Raw genomic sequence first — 18600 nt, 5'->3', positions numbered from 1 at the left:
ATTATTTAATTATACGTATTATACTAATTATGAACCTAGTACGTAAAAAAAGTACTTACATTAATAACCACACGTAGATATGATAACCGTGAATATATATTCCAGGATATTTACTACGACGACCACGTGTATTATTTTTGAAAACTGCCCCTAAAAAATTTGCCCCCAAAATGACGTAGGTCCGCGATCGCGCAATTTTCCCAATAGGGGGCAATAGTGGTCGGGTGTTAGCGCTGTTGGACGGGTTTTTCGCATAGAGTCATGTCCTGGATTTATCATTATTTGGCCCATGGAGTTATTGAGATAACAAATGACCAATCGGTTCACCATTTAGTAGTTCGAATAGGCCTTTCCATAAAATATTTCTACGTGCTTTCACTTTTGTATTCTAAGTCACCCACGAAACAAAAAGTTGGCTGTACTTTTTGCATTTTCTGGTAATTCCCCAAAATTTTTATACGGAGCTCGGGTTAGGCTCTGCGACTTTGGAGTTCAAATTTTTTTTAATTTATTTTCGATACTAATTAAATGAATGATTATTGCAATACTCATATCAACTCTGTGAAAGTATTGTTAATTTTTAAATATTTATTAGCTAGTATTTTATGATAAACAACAATCTTTACCTGATACACAACTGTGGGTGTCAATGAAATGTTAGTTCACAAGGCTATAAACTCTAAAACATCATCGAAACCCTACTAAGTTTTCGTTATTTTTAATAATTATATCCTCTCTTTTTATGACTAGTTAAGTAAACGAAATACGTTTATACTTTAAACATTTGACATAATAAATTTAACAATATCACTTGGATTAAATTGAATCCGCCGTGTTTTGTAAATACCATAGAAATCGGATAACAAACTAGACTGCTTAATCGAATGGCTGGCAGACCACCGATTAGATTCTTGGCTAAAACGACAGTAACACCATCTACACCGCGCGCACGAAGCTTATTTTAACTAGTGATCAGGTCTACTACGTGAATAACGTAGGCACTGATGCAAATAACCATTTACAGGTGTTGTTGATTCATTAGTGGTCTTTTCCACTCTCTTTACGGGTTTTAGCTGTAAGTACAAAGCAATATGTGGTATTCGGATTCATATTTTTTGAAAGGTAAATACAGCATTTCTTTGTTATTTTACGAGATGATAGATTATCTTTTGAATAACTGTTGTAACTTTTCTTTATTATTAAAAAATAGTTTACGGTATTTAGGGCTAGTTAGGCTTAGCCTTTGCTATCTAATTCTGTCACTCTTGTAAGCTAATGTTATGCAATTATATGTTACCTAGCTAGCTCATATCAAAAGTTAAAATTTTCTTCTCTGTTTGTTTGGGAATTTTACCTTGGACGCCTAACTATTTATAATACTTCGTTTATAGTAGGTTTTCAGTTGGCTTCTGTTAAAATTAGATGTACTTTTGTTCAGAGAAACTGTCTTTGCTAAAGGATTATATAAGGTATTAACCAAGTATATTCTTGCTGGCTCTGAGGTCTACATTTAGCGTTGAAATAATACTAATACTAATTTAAAGTATTAAATATTATACGTTTGATTCGTTCGCGTTCTACATGTCGAATAGTCTCATCGGTGTCGTGTTTTTTTTTCAAAGCATTGATACTGATCTTGTGAATATAATCCTTACGGCAGTAAATATTAACTGAGATTGAAGTGACCCATTATTCCGACTTTCCCATCATTTTATCTCACACAACCTTTACATTAGCTTCATTTTCAAGAGATTTATTGCATAAATAACAAGAGTTAGCTGGGTCGTAAATTTAAAAAGGCGGTTACATGAAGAGCGGCGGGCGCGTTTTAAGTCAACGAAGGCGCCAAATTGTAAGACGCGTTACGGGTACAACATTTTTTGTGGGAAATAGCCGGGCCCTAATGTTCGTAATTGGGTTTATAGCCGTACATACAATACTAACGTAGATATTCGCGATAAACAATTACTGTGCACTGGTTTCCCTCATAATCATTGCGGGTAAAACAACTATTTCTAACAGCAACCGGTGAAAAGATATGTTTTGTTTGAGTAATTACTCCTAAAATATTTAATTAACCATTCTTCATTCTTTATTTAAAAAAACTTGCTTTCTATGATTTGAAAGGAACGCGTTTTCTAGTGCGTTCTTAGCGATTGGAAATTATGGTAAAAAGAAAACTATTTCTAACACTAACCTGTGAAAAGATGTTTTCTTTTGTGTATTTACTCTTACATGATTTAATTACGCAATTTTGAGCCATTCTTCAACTTTAATTAAACATAAGTCGCTTTCAAGATGTAAAAAAAACCGCGTTAGCGTCGAGCTAAAGTCGGCCGTATAATCTTAGGCGAAATAGAGTGTTAGTTCACCAGTGTGGCGCAGATGGCGTTACTTTCGTTGCCAGCCAAACGAAAAGCATGGGCCAAAGGCAGGGTTTTTTAAAAGTTCTAAACGGACCACGCGACAAAATTTAAAAAATCGTTCTAGTTTGTTATCCGATTTCTATGGTAAATACTTCCACTCGGTAGCAGACGACATACGGGCGAGGGTAAAAACAAGGAGTAATATACATAACTTTGATCTAAGAAATCCTTGCAAAAACAGTTTTCCTTCCCACTCTTACCGTAACGAACATTTTATGGAAAGGTCTATTTACTCTTATTTCCGAGCTTTTCGTGGTAAAACGTCATCGATACGTCACTAACTATTGAAAACTAATCATGTACCGTACATGATTAGTAACGCGCCCTGTAAAATGTTGCCAATTAAGTCGAGCTCCTAGTACAGAACGAGTTATGACATTCCAAAATAATTAAATCCAGCAATTTCAGCCTCACGTGACTCGTGAGTGGCGTGACATGACGTCATTTATCACAGAGTAAAGAACCCGCACAAAACGGCGGCCATAACCGAAGTTATTTAGTGATTCCATTCCTTAGTAGCCTCGCGTGGCGTTTGAATATAAGTGCGACGGCGCACGCTATTTCAGCCGCAAAATAGCGGCGAAACGTCCCTGTATTAATTAGTCCAAGCTAAAATTCCCACGTATACAAATAATTTATATAAAATATGGATATTTTTCTTAGTTATTTTGTTTTTCGTAATTACTTTGTATTTTAATATGTAAAACAATAGAATTATCAATAAACTGACTGATTTAAAATACTATTAATATAATATTCGCGCTATTCAGTATACTGTTGTTCATCGGAGCGTTTCAGTAGTAAACCGGATTCAACGTTTACTGAACGCAGCCACTGAAAGCATTTTATAACCGTAAAACGCGGATATGTACGTCTGCATCATAGATATAAGAAATGTATATAAAGGTCTAGATAAAATATTTCAAAGGGAGTGAATACGGAGGTGACAGCTTGCAGAAACGCGTAATTTCTGCAGGCTATCCTTATAAGACGCTATCTATCGGTAAGAAAGCTCGTGCTATCGTCGCGAGAGCCATTGTCTCCTGCTTAAAAATTATACTAAAAGTCACCAACAGATGGTGTCTAAAGACTACGGCCTGCGGAAAGGTCACGCACTTAGTACTAAAATGCAGACTTGGAAATAGTGATATTTTTTAAGGGGGCCCTGCGGGCCCCCGACCCCCCTTAAGTTTATTTTTATTGAGAGCCACTGGCCCAAGCGGGGGGGATTGGGGGGAAAAATTAAAATTAGGTAGGGAAAATAGGAAAATTAAAATTGGTTACGTTACTTACATAACATTTATTAACTTTAAAACAAGCAAGTATATTATAATATTACACATAATCATTTGTAACGCTAGATCCCGATTCAAAAACGGCGTACAAATCATGTTCCAGAAATTTCCATAAAATGTTTAATAAATATTTTTTAATTAAATTGAGAGCCCCGGTGGCCCGCAACCCCCGTTCGAATGATTTATTTTAAGAGCCCACTGATTTTTATTAAGAGCCATTGGCCCCAAGACTCCCGCTAATTCCAAGTCTGCTAAAATGCTAAGAGAGCTCGCGCTCTTGGTCACGTGCCTTTCTCGGTGTCTGCTAGGTGTCAATTCCGTATTTTATGTTAGGCTTAGACGCCCCGAAATTTATCTAGACCTTTATATACATTACTTATATCTATGGTCTGCATCGTCGTTTATATCGACTTTCTTTAATTCGTCGACAACAGATGTCACTAGTGTTGCGATAGTTGAGGTCTTTATAAACCTGTTGTAATAAACCTTAGCAGAAGCAATTAATCCGTAACGCGTCGTTGAAACTACGCAGTAGACAAAAAGTTTAGCCTTTGCGTTTTAACTTTAACCTATCCTAAGTAAATATTTTAAATGTTAGAATAATATTATTCATATACATTTTTCGAGATAAAGTGAACCTTCGTACAGTGAATCAATGATACATCTACGTTAAATCTATAGATTATTGCGCAAACCTTTTCAAGTAGTAGATTTATCTTTTACCTTTATCAGTTTTTTTATGGTTTTTTTTTATAAAGTCGGTACGCAAAATGTAGTAACTCAAAAGTTTTAATTTTATGAAAAATAATATAATTCTTGTTTTGATCTAAAATAAATAAGGTTTTGTTATCTCAAAACGAAATATTTTTATTTCTTTACGAAACAAACGGTGTTATCATAATTTGCGTTCGGACAGCGACACGTGCCGTTGCTACGTATAAGAGGCATTCTAAAGCTTTACAGCAGGTGCGTTAAATTGAAAAGAACAGAGCTATGAGTCTATCCAAGACATACAGTGGATCGCTAGTTAGTGACAACGTTTTGGAATGCACGGCAGAATGGAAAATTCCCAACTTCAGGGAGAGATGTGCTCCCGACCGGAACTTAACCAGTCCCTTCTTCCCACTGGAGGCTACCAACTACAAAGTCGAATGGCAACTGGTTCTTTACCCGAACAACTACTTCATGTCCCAAGGACGACGGCGGGACTGCGTCGGGCTGTATCTCGACGCCTACTGCGAGGACAGGGAAGTCAGGTTTAAACTGGTGTCCGCCGAATTAATTCTCTTGAACAACGAGGGCGGGGAAGTTGAAACGAAGTACTTGAAAAGGAGCAACATCGTCACCGGACGCGATAACCATCTCGGAATCGCTAATTTCATACCATGGAGAGTCTTACTGGCAAGACAGCAAGTACTATTACCGCGTGGAGATTTAACAGTGGTGTGCAGAATTAGAACCAAGTTTGACCTGGCTAATTTGAGCGATTCGCGACGCGTAAGTTCGATTTCCCTGATTTCAACCGACGATGGAGCGAGTAGCTCCTCCGAGCAGAATTTCGTATTACGTCCCAAATCAGAACGAGTAATTGAAACGTCGGAACTCGAATGTGCAAATTATAATTTACTATGCAACGTGAATGAGGACAATTACGCGTTGCAGTTAACCTCGCGATTATTGGACAGTTCCATTTGCGCCGACGTCGTCCTGAGCTGTTCGGGGAAACAATTCAAGTGTCATCGAAGCATCCTGGCCGCCAAATCGCCCGTCTTTCTGAAGATGTTGGGTGGAGACGTCAAGCCCGTGACGCTGGACTTGGGCGACGATATGACGCCGTTGGCCGTCGAAGACATGCTGTCGTACTTGTACACGGGTCGGACGCGTCATTTGAGTGAAAATAGCTTGTTGCTGTTCGCGGCTGCTGTGGAATACGAAGTGCCCGGGTTGAAGGAGATGGCCCATAAGGAAGTGGTGTCTAAGTTGACGCCGGAAACGGCCGTCGATTTGCTGATCTTCGCCCAGAAAACGGGAGCCACCGAACTTAAGAAACTGGCTGCTGAGTATATCGCCAATTCCTAATGTCATTCTGTTAATTATTGCGGTAATAACTTTCAAATATTGCGTTTCATGCTAATAAACCTGAATTAAGCTGACTTTTCTTACGTGCATTTTCTCGCGAAACAGGCTTAACATAAACTCTTAAACGGGTACGTGAAAGCTTAGACCTCGGGCTTAGACCAATCGGGGAAAAACCATATAGTCGCTTCAAAATAAATTTGTTTCTTTTAGCTTTGCCCTCATCGTAGCCAAGTCGGAATGACTGTATAAAACATTATTCGTTTAGTCGGTTACATGATTATCGCAAGATGCCGACTAGACTTACTATTCAAGCTAAACCATGCCAACTAGGTTAACTTTAAAAACGTTACTGTTTCCTTTTAAACTAGCTTTATTTTCAAAAGGGCCAAAATGCCGCGAAGGCTATATAGCTCAGAGGCGAAAATTTCAATTAGGCATAACGCATTTTTTTCGCGTCAACTCTCGCCATCCCAGCACCCCATATGACCCCAAACGGCAATCACCATATAAATACAGTTTTACCACACGTCAGGGAATTTAAAAAATAGGCCTAAAAGGTCAGGGAATTCAATTTTATGTTGACACTTTTTGAAAGTAATTTTACTCTAGATCTATGACAAATTCTATGATTATCATTTATTTCCTTGTAAGTTTGGTTAATTTTTTCAACATTGCAATAACATTTTTACTGAAATATAAGTCCATTTAAATTTATTAACTTCTGATAAAAGTAAAATATAAAATAACTATTTTGTCCTTAAAAAGTCAAGGAAAATCTCTTAAAATGGTCCGGTAATAGACGCTAAAAGAAATTATTCGCTCCAAAATAAAAACCGTCAAAAGGAAGGGTTTTTAAATTAAAAACGCGTGAATCTCGATGATATCGCCCATTTTTTCGTCGCACGTGTAATTATTTATTCTGATAATAAAATAAAATCACGTGGGCTTAGCAATATTTATCCGCATTTGTCTTAGCCAATAAGATTATCCCTTCCGAGCAAGCACGCGCCAATTTACACAATATAACCGTTGAATTTTTTCAAATCAATTTCTTTTAAGATCTATAAGCCTGGTTTTCACTTGGCGGAAAATCACCGACAGAAAGTTTGACGTCGGCGATATGGTTTTCGACGTTTCGCTCACTGTCGGCGTTTTAGCATTTTCACTTGGCGTTTTTTTATGGCGGAAATAAAGCTATTTCTTTCTGGCAGCGAGTTCGTCGGTTTTCGTCTGATAGTGGAGATTTAAGCCTAGGCCTAAAAATGGATGATTTATCTGATCATAATAGTGAACTATTGATTAAAGCTCATGTAAGCATTTTAAATTTAATGTTATTTTACATGATCTATCGTGTTCAAAGAAATATGAGTTATGAAAGATCGGTTTGTGTGAAAGAAACATACTGGAAAAGAAGGCAACAAGGGTATAAAAAAAAACACGTTCCAAAATTCACAGAAAAGCACGTGGCCGCCCTTACAAAATATTTCTATGGGTTTTCTATAAAATCTTATAGAAACGTATAGAGGGCCTATAGATTTCTATGTCCTATAGAGTGCTCTATAAATATTTCTATAGAAAATACACTAACTTTTTCTATAGAAATTATATGGATTGATTTCTATGGTGTTTTCTACAATAATTATATCAAAATATACCAGTTATTTCTATAGAAATTATATTGATTGATTTCTATGGTGTTTTCTACAGTAGTTATATCAAAATATACCAGTTGTTTCTATAGAAATTATATGGATTGGTTTCTATGGTGTTTTCTGCATTTATTATATCAAATTATACCAGTTATTTCTATAGAAATTAAATGGATTGATTTCTATGGTGTTTTCTACAATAGTTATATCAAAATATACCAGTTATTTCTATAGAAATTGTTGGTTATTTGAATTCTCCAGATTAATTTGCCAAATGAAAGTATCAATTGGCACCAAAGTGTAAGCTCAAAATTATTATGGTTAATTTGAAAAACACCCCAAATATGTTGTTTGAGTTCACCTAAAGGGTTTATATTTGCAAAATTGATTTATAAAGGACATCGTACTTCTTCTATGGGGTTTGGCTTTCGACCGATATTTTTCAAATTGAAACATGTTGTTGGGCTTGATCAAAGGAGCAAAATTGTCCATTGCCATTTTTTCCTAGCTCCGATAGTTTGGCCAGTAGCAGCGGTCAAAAGGGGACGAAAATTAGTGTAGTCTATTTGTTAAAAGAAGTCTTGGCCCATCACTTAGCGCTCTATGTTTACGCGTCGCTAGTCCGGGCTCACTATCAATAGAGGTTTCTTGCCGAAATTCCGGGTGCTTCCCAAAACCGAGCGTCGTACTTGGTTTCGTTCTGTTCGTACGACGTTCTGATCGCACGATGAACGAACTCAGTAGATAAATAGTTAAGTATTGAGTCTTAACTGTCGTGTGACCGTAACTTTAACCGAGTATGTGCTGTATCGATAAATAGGTGTTTGATCTGTTGTTGAGTGACTTTTTCTTACCTATGAGCGAGTGTTGAATGTGGGGTTCAACGAAACGGTTAATCATATATATTCTGATTTCATTAGTATTTATTTTATTTTAATATTGCTCATAAAATATTGATTAATAAATAATTCCACGTACGAAAATTCATCGAATAATAAGTTGCGAGAACAGAAATAATGAAGTAGAGGTGTAAAAATCTTGGCAAGAAAACTCTATTGATAGTGAGCCCGGACTAGCGACGCGCGAGCGTAGAGCGCTAACCGATGAGCCGTGACTCCTTTTAACAAATATACTATACTAAGTGTTGTCTACTTTTGACCGCTGATACTGGACAAACTATAGAAGCTAGGGAAAAATGGCACGGGACAATTTTGCTCCTTTGATCAAGCTTAGCAACATGTTTCATTTTGAAAAAAATCTGTCGAAAGCCAAATCCCATAGAAGAAGTGCGATGTCCTTTCAACGAGTTAGTGGAAACTCTAAATGGGGAATGATAAAAGTGGTTCACTTTGGTGTACTATAGTTATTTAAGGGTGAAAAACACCCCAATATTGGTTTGAATTCACCCGAAGGGCTAAGATTTGCCAAATAGAAGTATAAATTGGCACCAGGGAGTGAAAACTCTCAAAATTTTTATTGTTAATTAAGTGACTAACTTTGATGTACTACAGATATTTAAATTTGAAAAATATCCTAGGTTTTCTATAAAAATATCCTAGGTCTTCTATAAAAATATCCAAGGTTTTCTATAAAAATATCCAAGGTTTTCTATAAAAATATCCTAGGTTTTCTATAAAAATATCCTAGGTTTTCTATAAAAATATCCTAGGTTTTCTATAAAAATATCCTAGGTTTTCCATAAAAATATCCTAGGTTTTCTATAAAAATTTCCTAGGTTTTCTATAAAAATTTCCTAGGTTTTCTTTAAAAATATCCTAGGTTTTCTAGAAAACCATCCCTGTACTTTCTGTTAAAAAACTCGTGTTTCCGCTCACTTTCTATAAAAATCACCGGTTTTTTCAGTATAGTAATTATTCTAGCTCTATAGAAAAATGACCCAAATTTCTATAGAAATTATATAAACTATTCCGAATGTAGTTCTATAGAATTTCCATGGAATCTTTTGGTAAGGGCGAGTTCCGGATGCAAGAAGCAGGAAATTAACCATCCCCCTGACGTCACAGTCACCTTTCGAAAATGGTTTTTGATTGGTTGAAAAAGAGCGAAATCGCCCAACTGAGCGAAAAAAATAGAAATGAAAATCGCCACACAAAACCGAAAACCGACGGAATTTCCGCCCGGCGTCGACGGAAATTTTCGCCCATTTTCCGTCGACGCCGGGCTTTTTCGCCCAAAAACCGCCAAGTGAAAACCAGGCTATAGTCGGGGAATTTCAGTCTCAAAATATTGTGGCAACCCTGATGGAGTTATTGCACGTCCAGGAATTCTGTATCAATACTTCCTAGCGAATTGTTGAATCTGTATCCGGCTTAGAAAGTTGGGGGGAGGGGAAAGAGGGAACATTTCTTAATAGCATGGCTACCACCTTCACCGGCTTTCATTCAATTTATAATTTGCATTTCAAAGTTATAATTATACGAGCATCTACGAAATATAACGGTCAATTTACTTAGATGGCGCCACCTGCTCCGTGAGGAATCGTGATTTACATCTACCACAGATATTTGTAATTTTGTATATCGACAACAGAAAAAAAAGTATCCAATCCGTCGAAGATTCCAAATTCTAGGCACATTTATTTTTCCGTCTATTAATAGGGTAGAGACTAGGGGATGAGTTGAACATTTGTAGTAAACTCCAGCAAAGGATCTAAATTCTTTATTAGAGAGCTAAATCAATGCGCTCTACAAGTTTGAAATACAACATTTTAGGCTTAGCGTGCTTTAGATAAACCAAAAATAAATAGACATAAACGGTAAACCGAAAGTCTCGCATTGGAGGCAATTAAATTTCGTATTCTGAGAAACTACTTTATCCCCTTTCTGGGCTGTTGTGTTATAATAATGGAAAACTCGAGGAGAGTTACACATGTAGAGTTTATTATTAAGAATTATGCTGAAGACATTTTTTTCACAATGAACTTATTGAAGATATGGTTTCTCAATTTACATTGTTGAAAGAAAAATATGAGGAGGATAACAACAGATTCAGCCACTAAGCCTAGGTCTAACTTATCTAAATCTTCTAACGCTTTGCTTTTTTTTTAATGTCTTCATGGTTTTCACTTTCAACGAGTTCAGGAACTCCAGTCGTGAACAACTCTCTTAAGTAAAAATTCCATTGACTTTCTGGTTTTTAGGCATTAATGCCAATTGAGTTGGGGTTTTTACAATTATTTCCCTAGCCATCTATAACCGAAAATTGAGCGGCCGACCGAAAGAGCTTGTAGGAAATTCCGCGAGGGTGTTTAGCATCGCAAAACACTTCTTTTACACATTTCTGACAAAATTTTTCAAATGCTTTAGAGGCGATCTGATTGGGTGGCACTCTACGGGTGGGAAGCATTGGGGGTTTGCACCTAAGATTTCAAGGAATACCGCTAATGCGAGACTTTCTGTTTAAGTCTATTTATTTTTGGTTAAATTTAAGACCTAAGACCACGCTTAATTAATCACCCTGTCCATTAATTAAGAACAATATTTCAATAACCCCGTACAATATCGCCCTGTCCTTAATCATAATCAGGGCACTAATTAGTAAAAACCAAAGAGCTACTTTACCACAAAAAAATTATTACGACGCTGTATCAATCACCCTGGTCATTAGGAACAATATTTCAATCACCCTGTACCTTAACTTGATAAGCTCACTATAGAGTAATAGCACTGTGACGTTCTAGTACGTCACCCATGCTCTTTCCTATAGATAAAAAATTTGCGAATAAAATGGCGGCTATGGCCAAAGCTACGGAGTGCTACTACTCTTTAACAACCTAAAGGAATTTTTACCAAAAGGAGCACTTTCTCAACAAACTAGTGTTTTAACCACGATCGTAATCACCTTGTCATTCATCCAGTGAAAAATCAATTTAATCAATTAACATCCTTTTCATAACAAACGTGCGATGCCCTAGTAAAACTCAAAGCACACCAAAAGTATCTACAGTTTGTAGGGGAGAATATCAGGAGAGAGCGAAATTGGTGTCTATAGCTAGAACTAGAAGCCGTCTCACACCAGGCGCGCAATTTATTATTTTCCAAATCGACCAAAAGTACTAAAATAAGCAAATGACCAACTTCTTGGGCTCCGATTTAAAAATAATAATTGGCCTACAGAGGGTTTGATACCGGCTGTCTATTGAGGTAGCATTTACCGTTTTACTACAAACCTGTCGAGAGTTCAGAGTTATGCCCTGAACGGCGGCGGTGGCGGCGGCGGCGGCGGCTACGTAACAAGTAAATATAGTACACACAAATCTCTTGGGTATTGTGTGTAAAAACGCGTCATCAACTTTATAGAAAGAAAACGGAAGTCGGTTATGCGGATTTTGAAAACGCGCAGAGTTCCTGGCGCATTTCTGGTTTCGACAATCATTCTGTAGTTTAGCTCGTGCCTCGCGATCGCGAGATTTGCTTTCCATGGTTACTTTTTCAATAGTGCAAGGGTTATAAGAACTTTAGCATTTTTGGGTCCCCTAATTGTATGTTTCGTGTTAAACAGAGAAAATGAAGTATCTTCTCTCGGGCGCTCATGTCTGGCACCTTTTCCCGAGAGAGACGCTCTCAGTATGTTGTTATAAAATATAATTCAGTTTGTGACATTTAAAAAAAAATTGTTTCACTTTGTACTTTCACCTATGAAATCGTAAAAATTACCTAGAATTTTACCAAAAAGGTCAGTGATATTGCCAAAAAAACAGTCAGTGATAACCTGGATGAGTCACGGATTTTAAATACGAAAATCTCGTACGAGCCCTGGTACAAGGTACAAAACTTTAATCATTTGCTTTTCACAAATATTTTCCGGAGTAATTTTAGTAAATGCGTCCACCCCTATGAACCAAAAACGTTTGATTGTCACATTCTCGGACGGACTGCCCCTGACGACATACTAAATCTGGCAGCAAAATGAATTTTCCTTCCATTTCTCAATTATAAATTGAGGAAGCGCCTTGAAAGGAGGCACCAAAATTAACTTGGGCCTAGGGCCCCATAAAGTCTTAATCCGGCCCTGACTGGGCATATTTGTTTCTCGCGCACTTCTCAAAAGGGGCTCAGATCCTGTTTCTATTTCTCACCCACTCAACTCAAGCGTGTCAACTGATCTCGTTTCTTCTCTCAAATATTATCATTATCTCGTCTCAGATTATCGAGAGCTTAAGAGTAAAAGTTACAAATCCGTTCTTCTTTTGCTTAATCTATTACCATAAGTATGACAATTACGAGATTTACAACCAAACTGATTTTCATAGTTATTGCGTAATCAAGAAGTTTTTTCAGCACAGAGCCCTCTAGTGAGACTTCCGCTAAGCCGAAATATACTGGTTTCCGATAGATAGGCGGAATATTAGGCTAAGATGATAAAAATTAAAAGTTTTTCTCGGCGCCACGAGCTCATGTTTCTTTTATCACGCATGACTCGCACGTGGTCTTCAAAACAAAGCCCAAGCCCCTCGCGACACCAGAACGTGCTCTCCGATATTAGGTTTAAATTTTTATCAAAAAGTAGTCATCCAAAACGGTAAGTCGCGAGTCCAAGTCACAGCTTGAAGAGGGGCTACACTTTGCAATCCGCCTCAAAACCAGGAGTAAAGAGAGCAAACTGATAAATTCGTCTGGCAAAATGGCCACAGTTAGCCATTTTGTGCAAACGTTTTTACCCTTACGGTCTTACCACCAAAGATGGGCACTTGTTTTTCCTATCTATCGTTTTACCTCTCAAAATCATTAAGATGGCGCCACTATCACTATCCCGATCAATTTTTTTTAAAAACCCCTCAACATTTAAATATCAATTTAAAATCAAAGATGAGTAACTTTTCTTTATCAATTTTCTTTCCTCTCAAAATTTTCATATAGCGCCACTATCGCTATTACCAAAAGTAGCATAAGACCCAAAAGTGTGTCAGCTGTACCTTCGCGCCTATTAAAATTTCTAGTGAGACCTAGTCACACTATAGACTACATAACATACTAGTTGGAATAGTACTAGCAACTTTATATTTAGTCTATAGTCGGGCGCGATTTTCTCTCTTCGATTTACTCACCCGTAAACATACGTTCTAAAACGCCTCACTCGGCGGCGCTGGAGTACCTCGATTTTGATGACGTGTTTTCCGACCCCACTTCGTTTCCCTTTTTTACTTTGCGACCAACTCTCATTAACTACTATACCGTTCTGACATACTTTTGGTCTTATGCTACTTTTGCTATTACGATCAATTTTTCTATCAATATCCCAAAAAGTGTAAATATCAAATGAAAATCAAAAATGAGTACTTTCTATCAAATAGATTCTTACCTTTCAAAAATTTTGAGTAAACACCACTATCAAATTCCTATGAATTTTTATCTAATGGTTAAGTCTATATATCAAATCAAAATCAAATGAGTACTTTCTACCAGATCAATTTTGTTCCTTTCAAAAATCTTTACAAGGTACCTCTATTAAATATCAATCAATTTTTCACTAAAGTCACTTAAGTTTATACATCAAATCAAAATCAAATGGGCACTTTTTTCTCCGAATACCTTAAATAGAAATTTACAACGCTAATCCCTAATCCACCGTAATAATGTGAACTACGGTTTTGGTTTTAGTTTTCTTTACTCACGGCCAACTTCGATGACGCGCTTAAGCGCGAACAGTGCGTCATCAAAGTTGGCCGTGCTTTACCCAGCCGAAAATAATTCATTTGTGAGGGTTCTCCATACGAGGTTTATTGATTATGTCTAGCACGTCTTCTAGTCGACTTTCATCTTTAATCATCATTCAATCTTTATTCTAGTGCTTTCGAGAATACAGCTAGAATAAGCGAGTTTCAATAATATCTCACACATGCGCAGTTAAAAGAAAAAACAGACGGGGATGGTACTTTGACGTCATACCTCAGTGTGACGCCAGTGATCTATGACGTCAGTTTAGGCTTCCTTCAGTTGTGACGGGTACCATCCTATTAGTCAATTTTAAAGACGACCGTTACGGTTATTGAAACTCTTATTATATCTCTGGGATCTAGGAGCAATAAACAAAAGGAGAACGCAGCTAGCCTTTAAACATTCTAACGCACTGTTGTGTACAAATTTCATGGGACGAGCCTTTACGCTGAAAGTTTTACGGAAAGGGGGAAGACACTTTCCGAATTTTCCCCTTCGGACGGCAGCAGGCGCTAAAGCGTTTCACCAATGAAAAATGTACGCAGGAAAATGAACGACTTTTGACGGGTTGCGTTCTCCTTGCGTGGGGTGCTGTGTTTGTTGCTCCTAGCTGGCACTAGCGATAAGGATCGGTCGTTACCCCATGGTTATCCATTCAAATTACACTCTGTAACGATCGTCGTTGGGAACTCCCGCTTACAGCGTCTATTTAGTTTACGGCGGGTTAGGGAAATACAGTATATTATCTAATAGATATAATTTGGTGCTACTACAATAATTTGACACATACTAGAAAAAAAAAGAGGTAGGTCTATATAACACGTCACCCACTTGCTTTTTCACTTCGTCAATTAGGGAACCTATGATATATCGGGCAGTTTTGATTCACTTTCAAGAGGAGGAACATATTTGTAGACCATGAAGTGGATTTGGAGATACGCTAAGAATCGTCTCAACGTAATACGTTGAATTGGGAATAGTACCGCTAGAATTACATAGGCACGTTCGGGAGTCGTGGAGAACTCAGCCGTCAACTCTATCATTATACGATGGCGCCATCTATCACTTTCAAAGTCTTAACTTATATCAGTTTCAAATTCCCGCTGACGCAAAAAAAAATTGTATAGAATATAGTTCCCACCACTAACAGCGGACGGCACTACCGAGAAATGATAGAGATCTCAATTTCGAAAAATTTGTTTCGCGAAAGGCAGATTGAAACTGTAATTCTAGAGGTACTATTCCCAATTCAGTGTTCGTTATCCTCCTCTTCCGTACGTCGTGATAGGAGATATGGCAAATCATATTCTTGAATTTTTTTAAATTGAAACTACAGTGTGGCCAGATCATTGACGTTGTCCCACTCAGGGCTGGACATAAGGATTTTTTTTTAGTAGTCAGCCTGACTAGTGAACCTCCTATCTTAATTTATTTTAGTAGTCACTGACTAGTGGGGGTAAAAATGGGGGTATAAAAACCAGAAGGACAGCCTACATTTTGCTTACCCGGCAGAATTAAAATAGGAATTTATTCTCACTTGAGTTTGGCCGATCGCAATTTTTTTAAATAAAATGGGATTGATGAATGATGAATTTATGATTCGCCATTATTTATGAGTATTTAGGTAAATTTTTCAGAAGTCAAATTGACTAGTGAGCCCCCAGATTTCGATTAATTTTAGTAGTAAGAACATTTATTTTATTAGTCAAACGCCGTGACTAGTGCCTTATGTCTAACCCTGAGTGTGGCCCTTAAATAAAACATTTGTTATACATTAGGCCAAAACTATTCGCTCGCTTTGGGACGAAAAGAGTACACCTTTTACCCCAAACTACCAACTTCTTCCATACTATAACAGTTCCTCGCTATTTCCTAAAAAATTACTCCAAAACTAGCGAATAGTTTTCGCCTATTAACTTCTAAAAAGACGAAATTCCTATTTTGTAATATTGGTATTTTGTTTCATATCTTGATTCAGTACGTATCGGGCATTCGTGCAGTGCAAAATCTCCAAGGTGATCCGGAAATGTGGCCCGGAGACAGGTTCCTACATCCAGCGGAATCTGGAGGAGGTGTCCGACCCGCTGATCCACGAACATTGCGCTTCCATTTCGTACGACGTGGCCGAGTGCTCGCCGCCCACGTTGCAACTGCCCGGGGACAGCGCGTCCACCTCCCCCACCAACATTATCTCCACCCAAAAGTGTGTCCTACTCATTTCGCTTACTATCTTCAATCTAACGTAGCGGTTCGTTTTAACAGACATTTACAGACTGAGACTTATATTAAGCCTTCGAAACCGTTCCACTTATCATTACATTGAATGTGTAACTTATCGTTAATAAAAAGTTAAACACCTAATAAGCTAGTCATTTGATTTACCGTAGTTGAGGCCAGACAACTAGGGAGTAGCATGGGCAAATAGATATAAAGATCTTATCACTTCTACATCCGCTCATACCAATCTCGGGATAGCCGGGACCGTATAGTTGGGGCGAGACAACGATGGGGTAGCAGGGGCAGACGGATATAAAGATCTGATCATTACTACATCCACTCATACAAATCTCGGGGTAGCCGAGAACGCAGTTGGGGCGAGACAACGATGGGGTAGCAGGGGCAGACAGATATAAAGATCTGATCATTTCTACATCCGCTCATACAAATCTCGGGATAGCCAGGACCGTATAGTTGGGGCGAGACAACGATGGTGTAGCAAGAGCAGACAGATATAAAGATCTGATCATTTTGACATCCGCTCATACAAATCTCGGGATAGCCGGGACCGTATAGTTGGGGCGAGACAACGATGGTGTAGCAGGCAGGGGCGTATTAACCATTAGGCATAGTAGGCACGTGCCTAGGGCGCCATTTTTCTAGGGGTGCCAAAACTCTGATAAAGCAGCACGGTTGAAGTATTTGACTTGCCCCTACTTAGCTGACCAACCCGTTATACAATGCCCAGGGGCGGAAAAAATTATGTGCCTAAAGGCGCCGAAAGGGTTAATCCGCCTCTGGTAGCAGGGGCAGACACGTATAAAGATCTGATCATTTTGACATCCGCTCATACAAATCTCGGGATAGCCGGGACCGTATAGTTGGGGCGAGACAACGCTGGTGTAGCAGGGGCAGACAGGTATAAAGATCTGATAATTTTGACATCCGCTCATACAAATCTGGGGATAGCCAGGACCATAGTCTGGCTGAAACAACGATGGGGTAGGAGGGGCAGACAGGTATAAAGATCTGATAATTTTGACATCCGCTCATACAAATCTGGGATAGCCAGGACCATAGTCTGGCTGAAACAACGATGGGGTAGGAGGGGCAGACAGGTATAAAGATCTGATAATTTTGACATCCGCTCATACAAATCTGGGGATAGCCAGGACCATAGTCTGGGTGAAACAACGATAGGGTAGCAGGGGCCGACAGGTATAAAGATCTGATAATTTTGACATCCGCTCATTCAAATCTGGGGATAGCTCGGAACGTAGTTGGGGCGAGACAACGATGGGGTAGCAGGGGCAGACAGATTTAAAGATCTGATCATTACTACATCCGCTCATACAAATCTGGCGACAGCTGGGACCGTAGTATGGGCGAGACAACATTGGGGTAGCAGGGGCAGACAGATATAAAGATCTGATCATTCCTACATCCGCTCATACTAATATATAACATATAAGCATTTAAAGATAAGGTCGGTGAGTTACTGCAAATGTATGTTACGACATTTCCAAAGAGCAAAAAAAGCATCAAATTTTTGTAGCGATTAAAGTTTCAGCATCAGCTAGGCTAGGCTAATACCCAAGGCACCACCTTAGGCCTAAGTCATCAAGCGACTTTTGAAGCCTTTTAATTCTTACTGACGCTGTTAAAATGCTTTTTCGATGAATCCAACGCTCGCTCTAAATCTCATTTGAAATTATTTGCTGTGGAGTACGTCACGTTGATAAAGCAAAGATTTATTCTATTATCGCTATTGCTGCCTGTTTTTGGAAGAATCCTTTCTAGGTACGTATACACCCAGTGGCGTAACTAGGAACTCCCCCCCCCCCCCCCGCGAAAAACGACTCGGAGCCCTTTTAAAGGGCAACGCAAGTGGTCATGAAGGGGGGAACTATGTTTTCTTCAACAAGCCGTAAGTAGGTTTTTCAAGGATGATTTTATGCAGCGCGAAAGGCTTTCGCTCTCATTCGCGAATTTTTCGATTTTCTTCGCTGAGTTAGCTCGCAATCAACGAACCCAGGAATTTAGGCCTAGCTTAATTTATTTATTATGGAGAAAAGAACTGGGTTAGTTTCCGAGAGTTGGACTTTGATATTTTCGATTTAACAATGTTTTGGAATAAAATTATTTGTGAATTGAATATTTTTAATAATGGAAGTTGAAACATTAGGCCTTGGACGCGGTAAATCTCTGCCGCTAGCCTCACATTGGATTAAGAAAATTCAACACCACACACACTCCT

At 38.3% G+C, this 18600-nt stretch overlaps 1 protein-coding gene across 1 annotated transcript in view; it reads left to right on the top strand.

The window, feature by feature from the left end:
- LOC149926096 (uncharacterized) overlaps positions 1-16438 on the top strand; it is a 78191-nt gene extending 61753 nt beyond the window's left edge. The window contains exon 5 of the mRNA XM_090160632.1: positions 16105-16438. Within this exon, the coding sequence (XP_090016758.1) occupies positions 16105-16372 (268 nt within the window). The 3' untranslated portion in view covers positions 16373-16438. The remainder of the gene's footprint in view (positions 1-16104) is intronic.
- The last annotated feature ends 2162 nt before the right edge of the window (positions 16439-18600 follow it).

Source organism: Leiobunum rupestre, chromosome 10, assembly GCF_980474605.1.
Source record: "Leiobunum rupestre chromosome 10, qqLeiRupe1.1.hap1, whole genome shotgun sequence".
Lineage (NCBI taxonomy): Eukaryota > Metazoa > Arthropoda > Arachnida > Opiliones > Sclerosomatidae > Leiobunum > Leiobunum rupestre.
The sequence above is the reverse complement of the archived record's forward strand: the minus strand, read 5'-3'. Positions and strand labels throughout refer to the sequence as shown.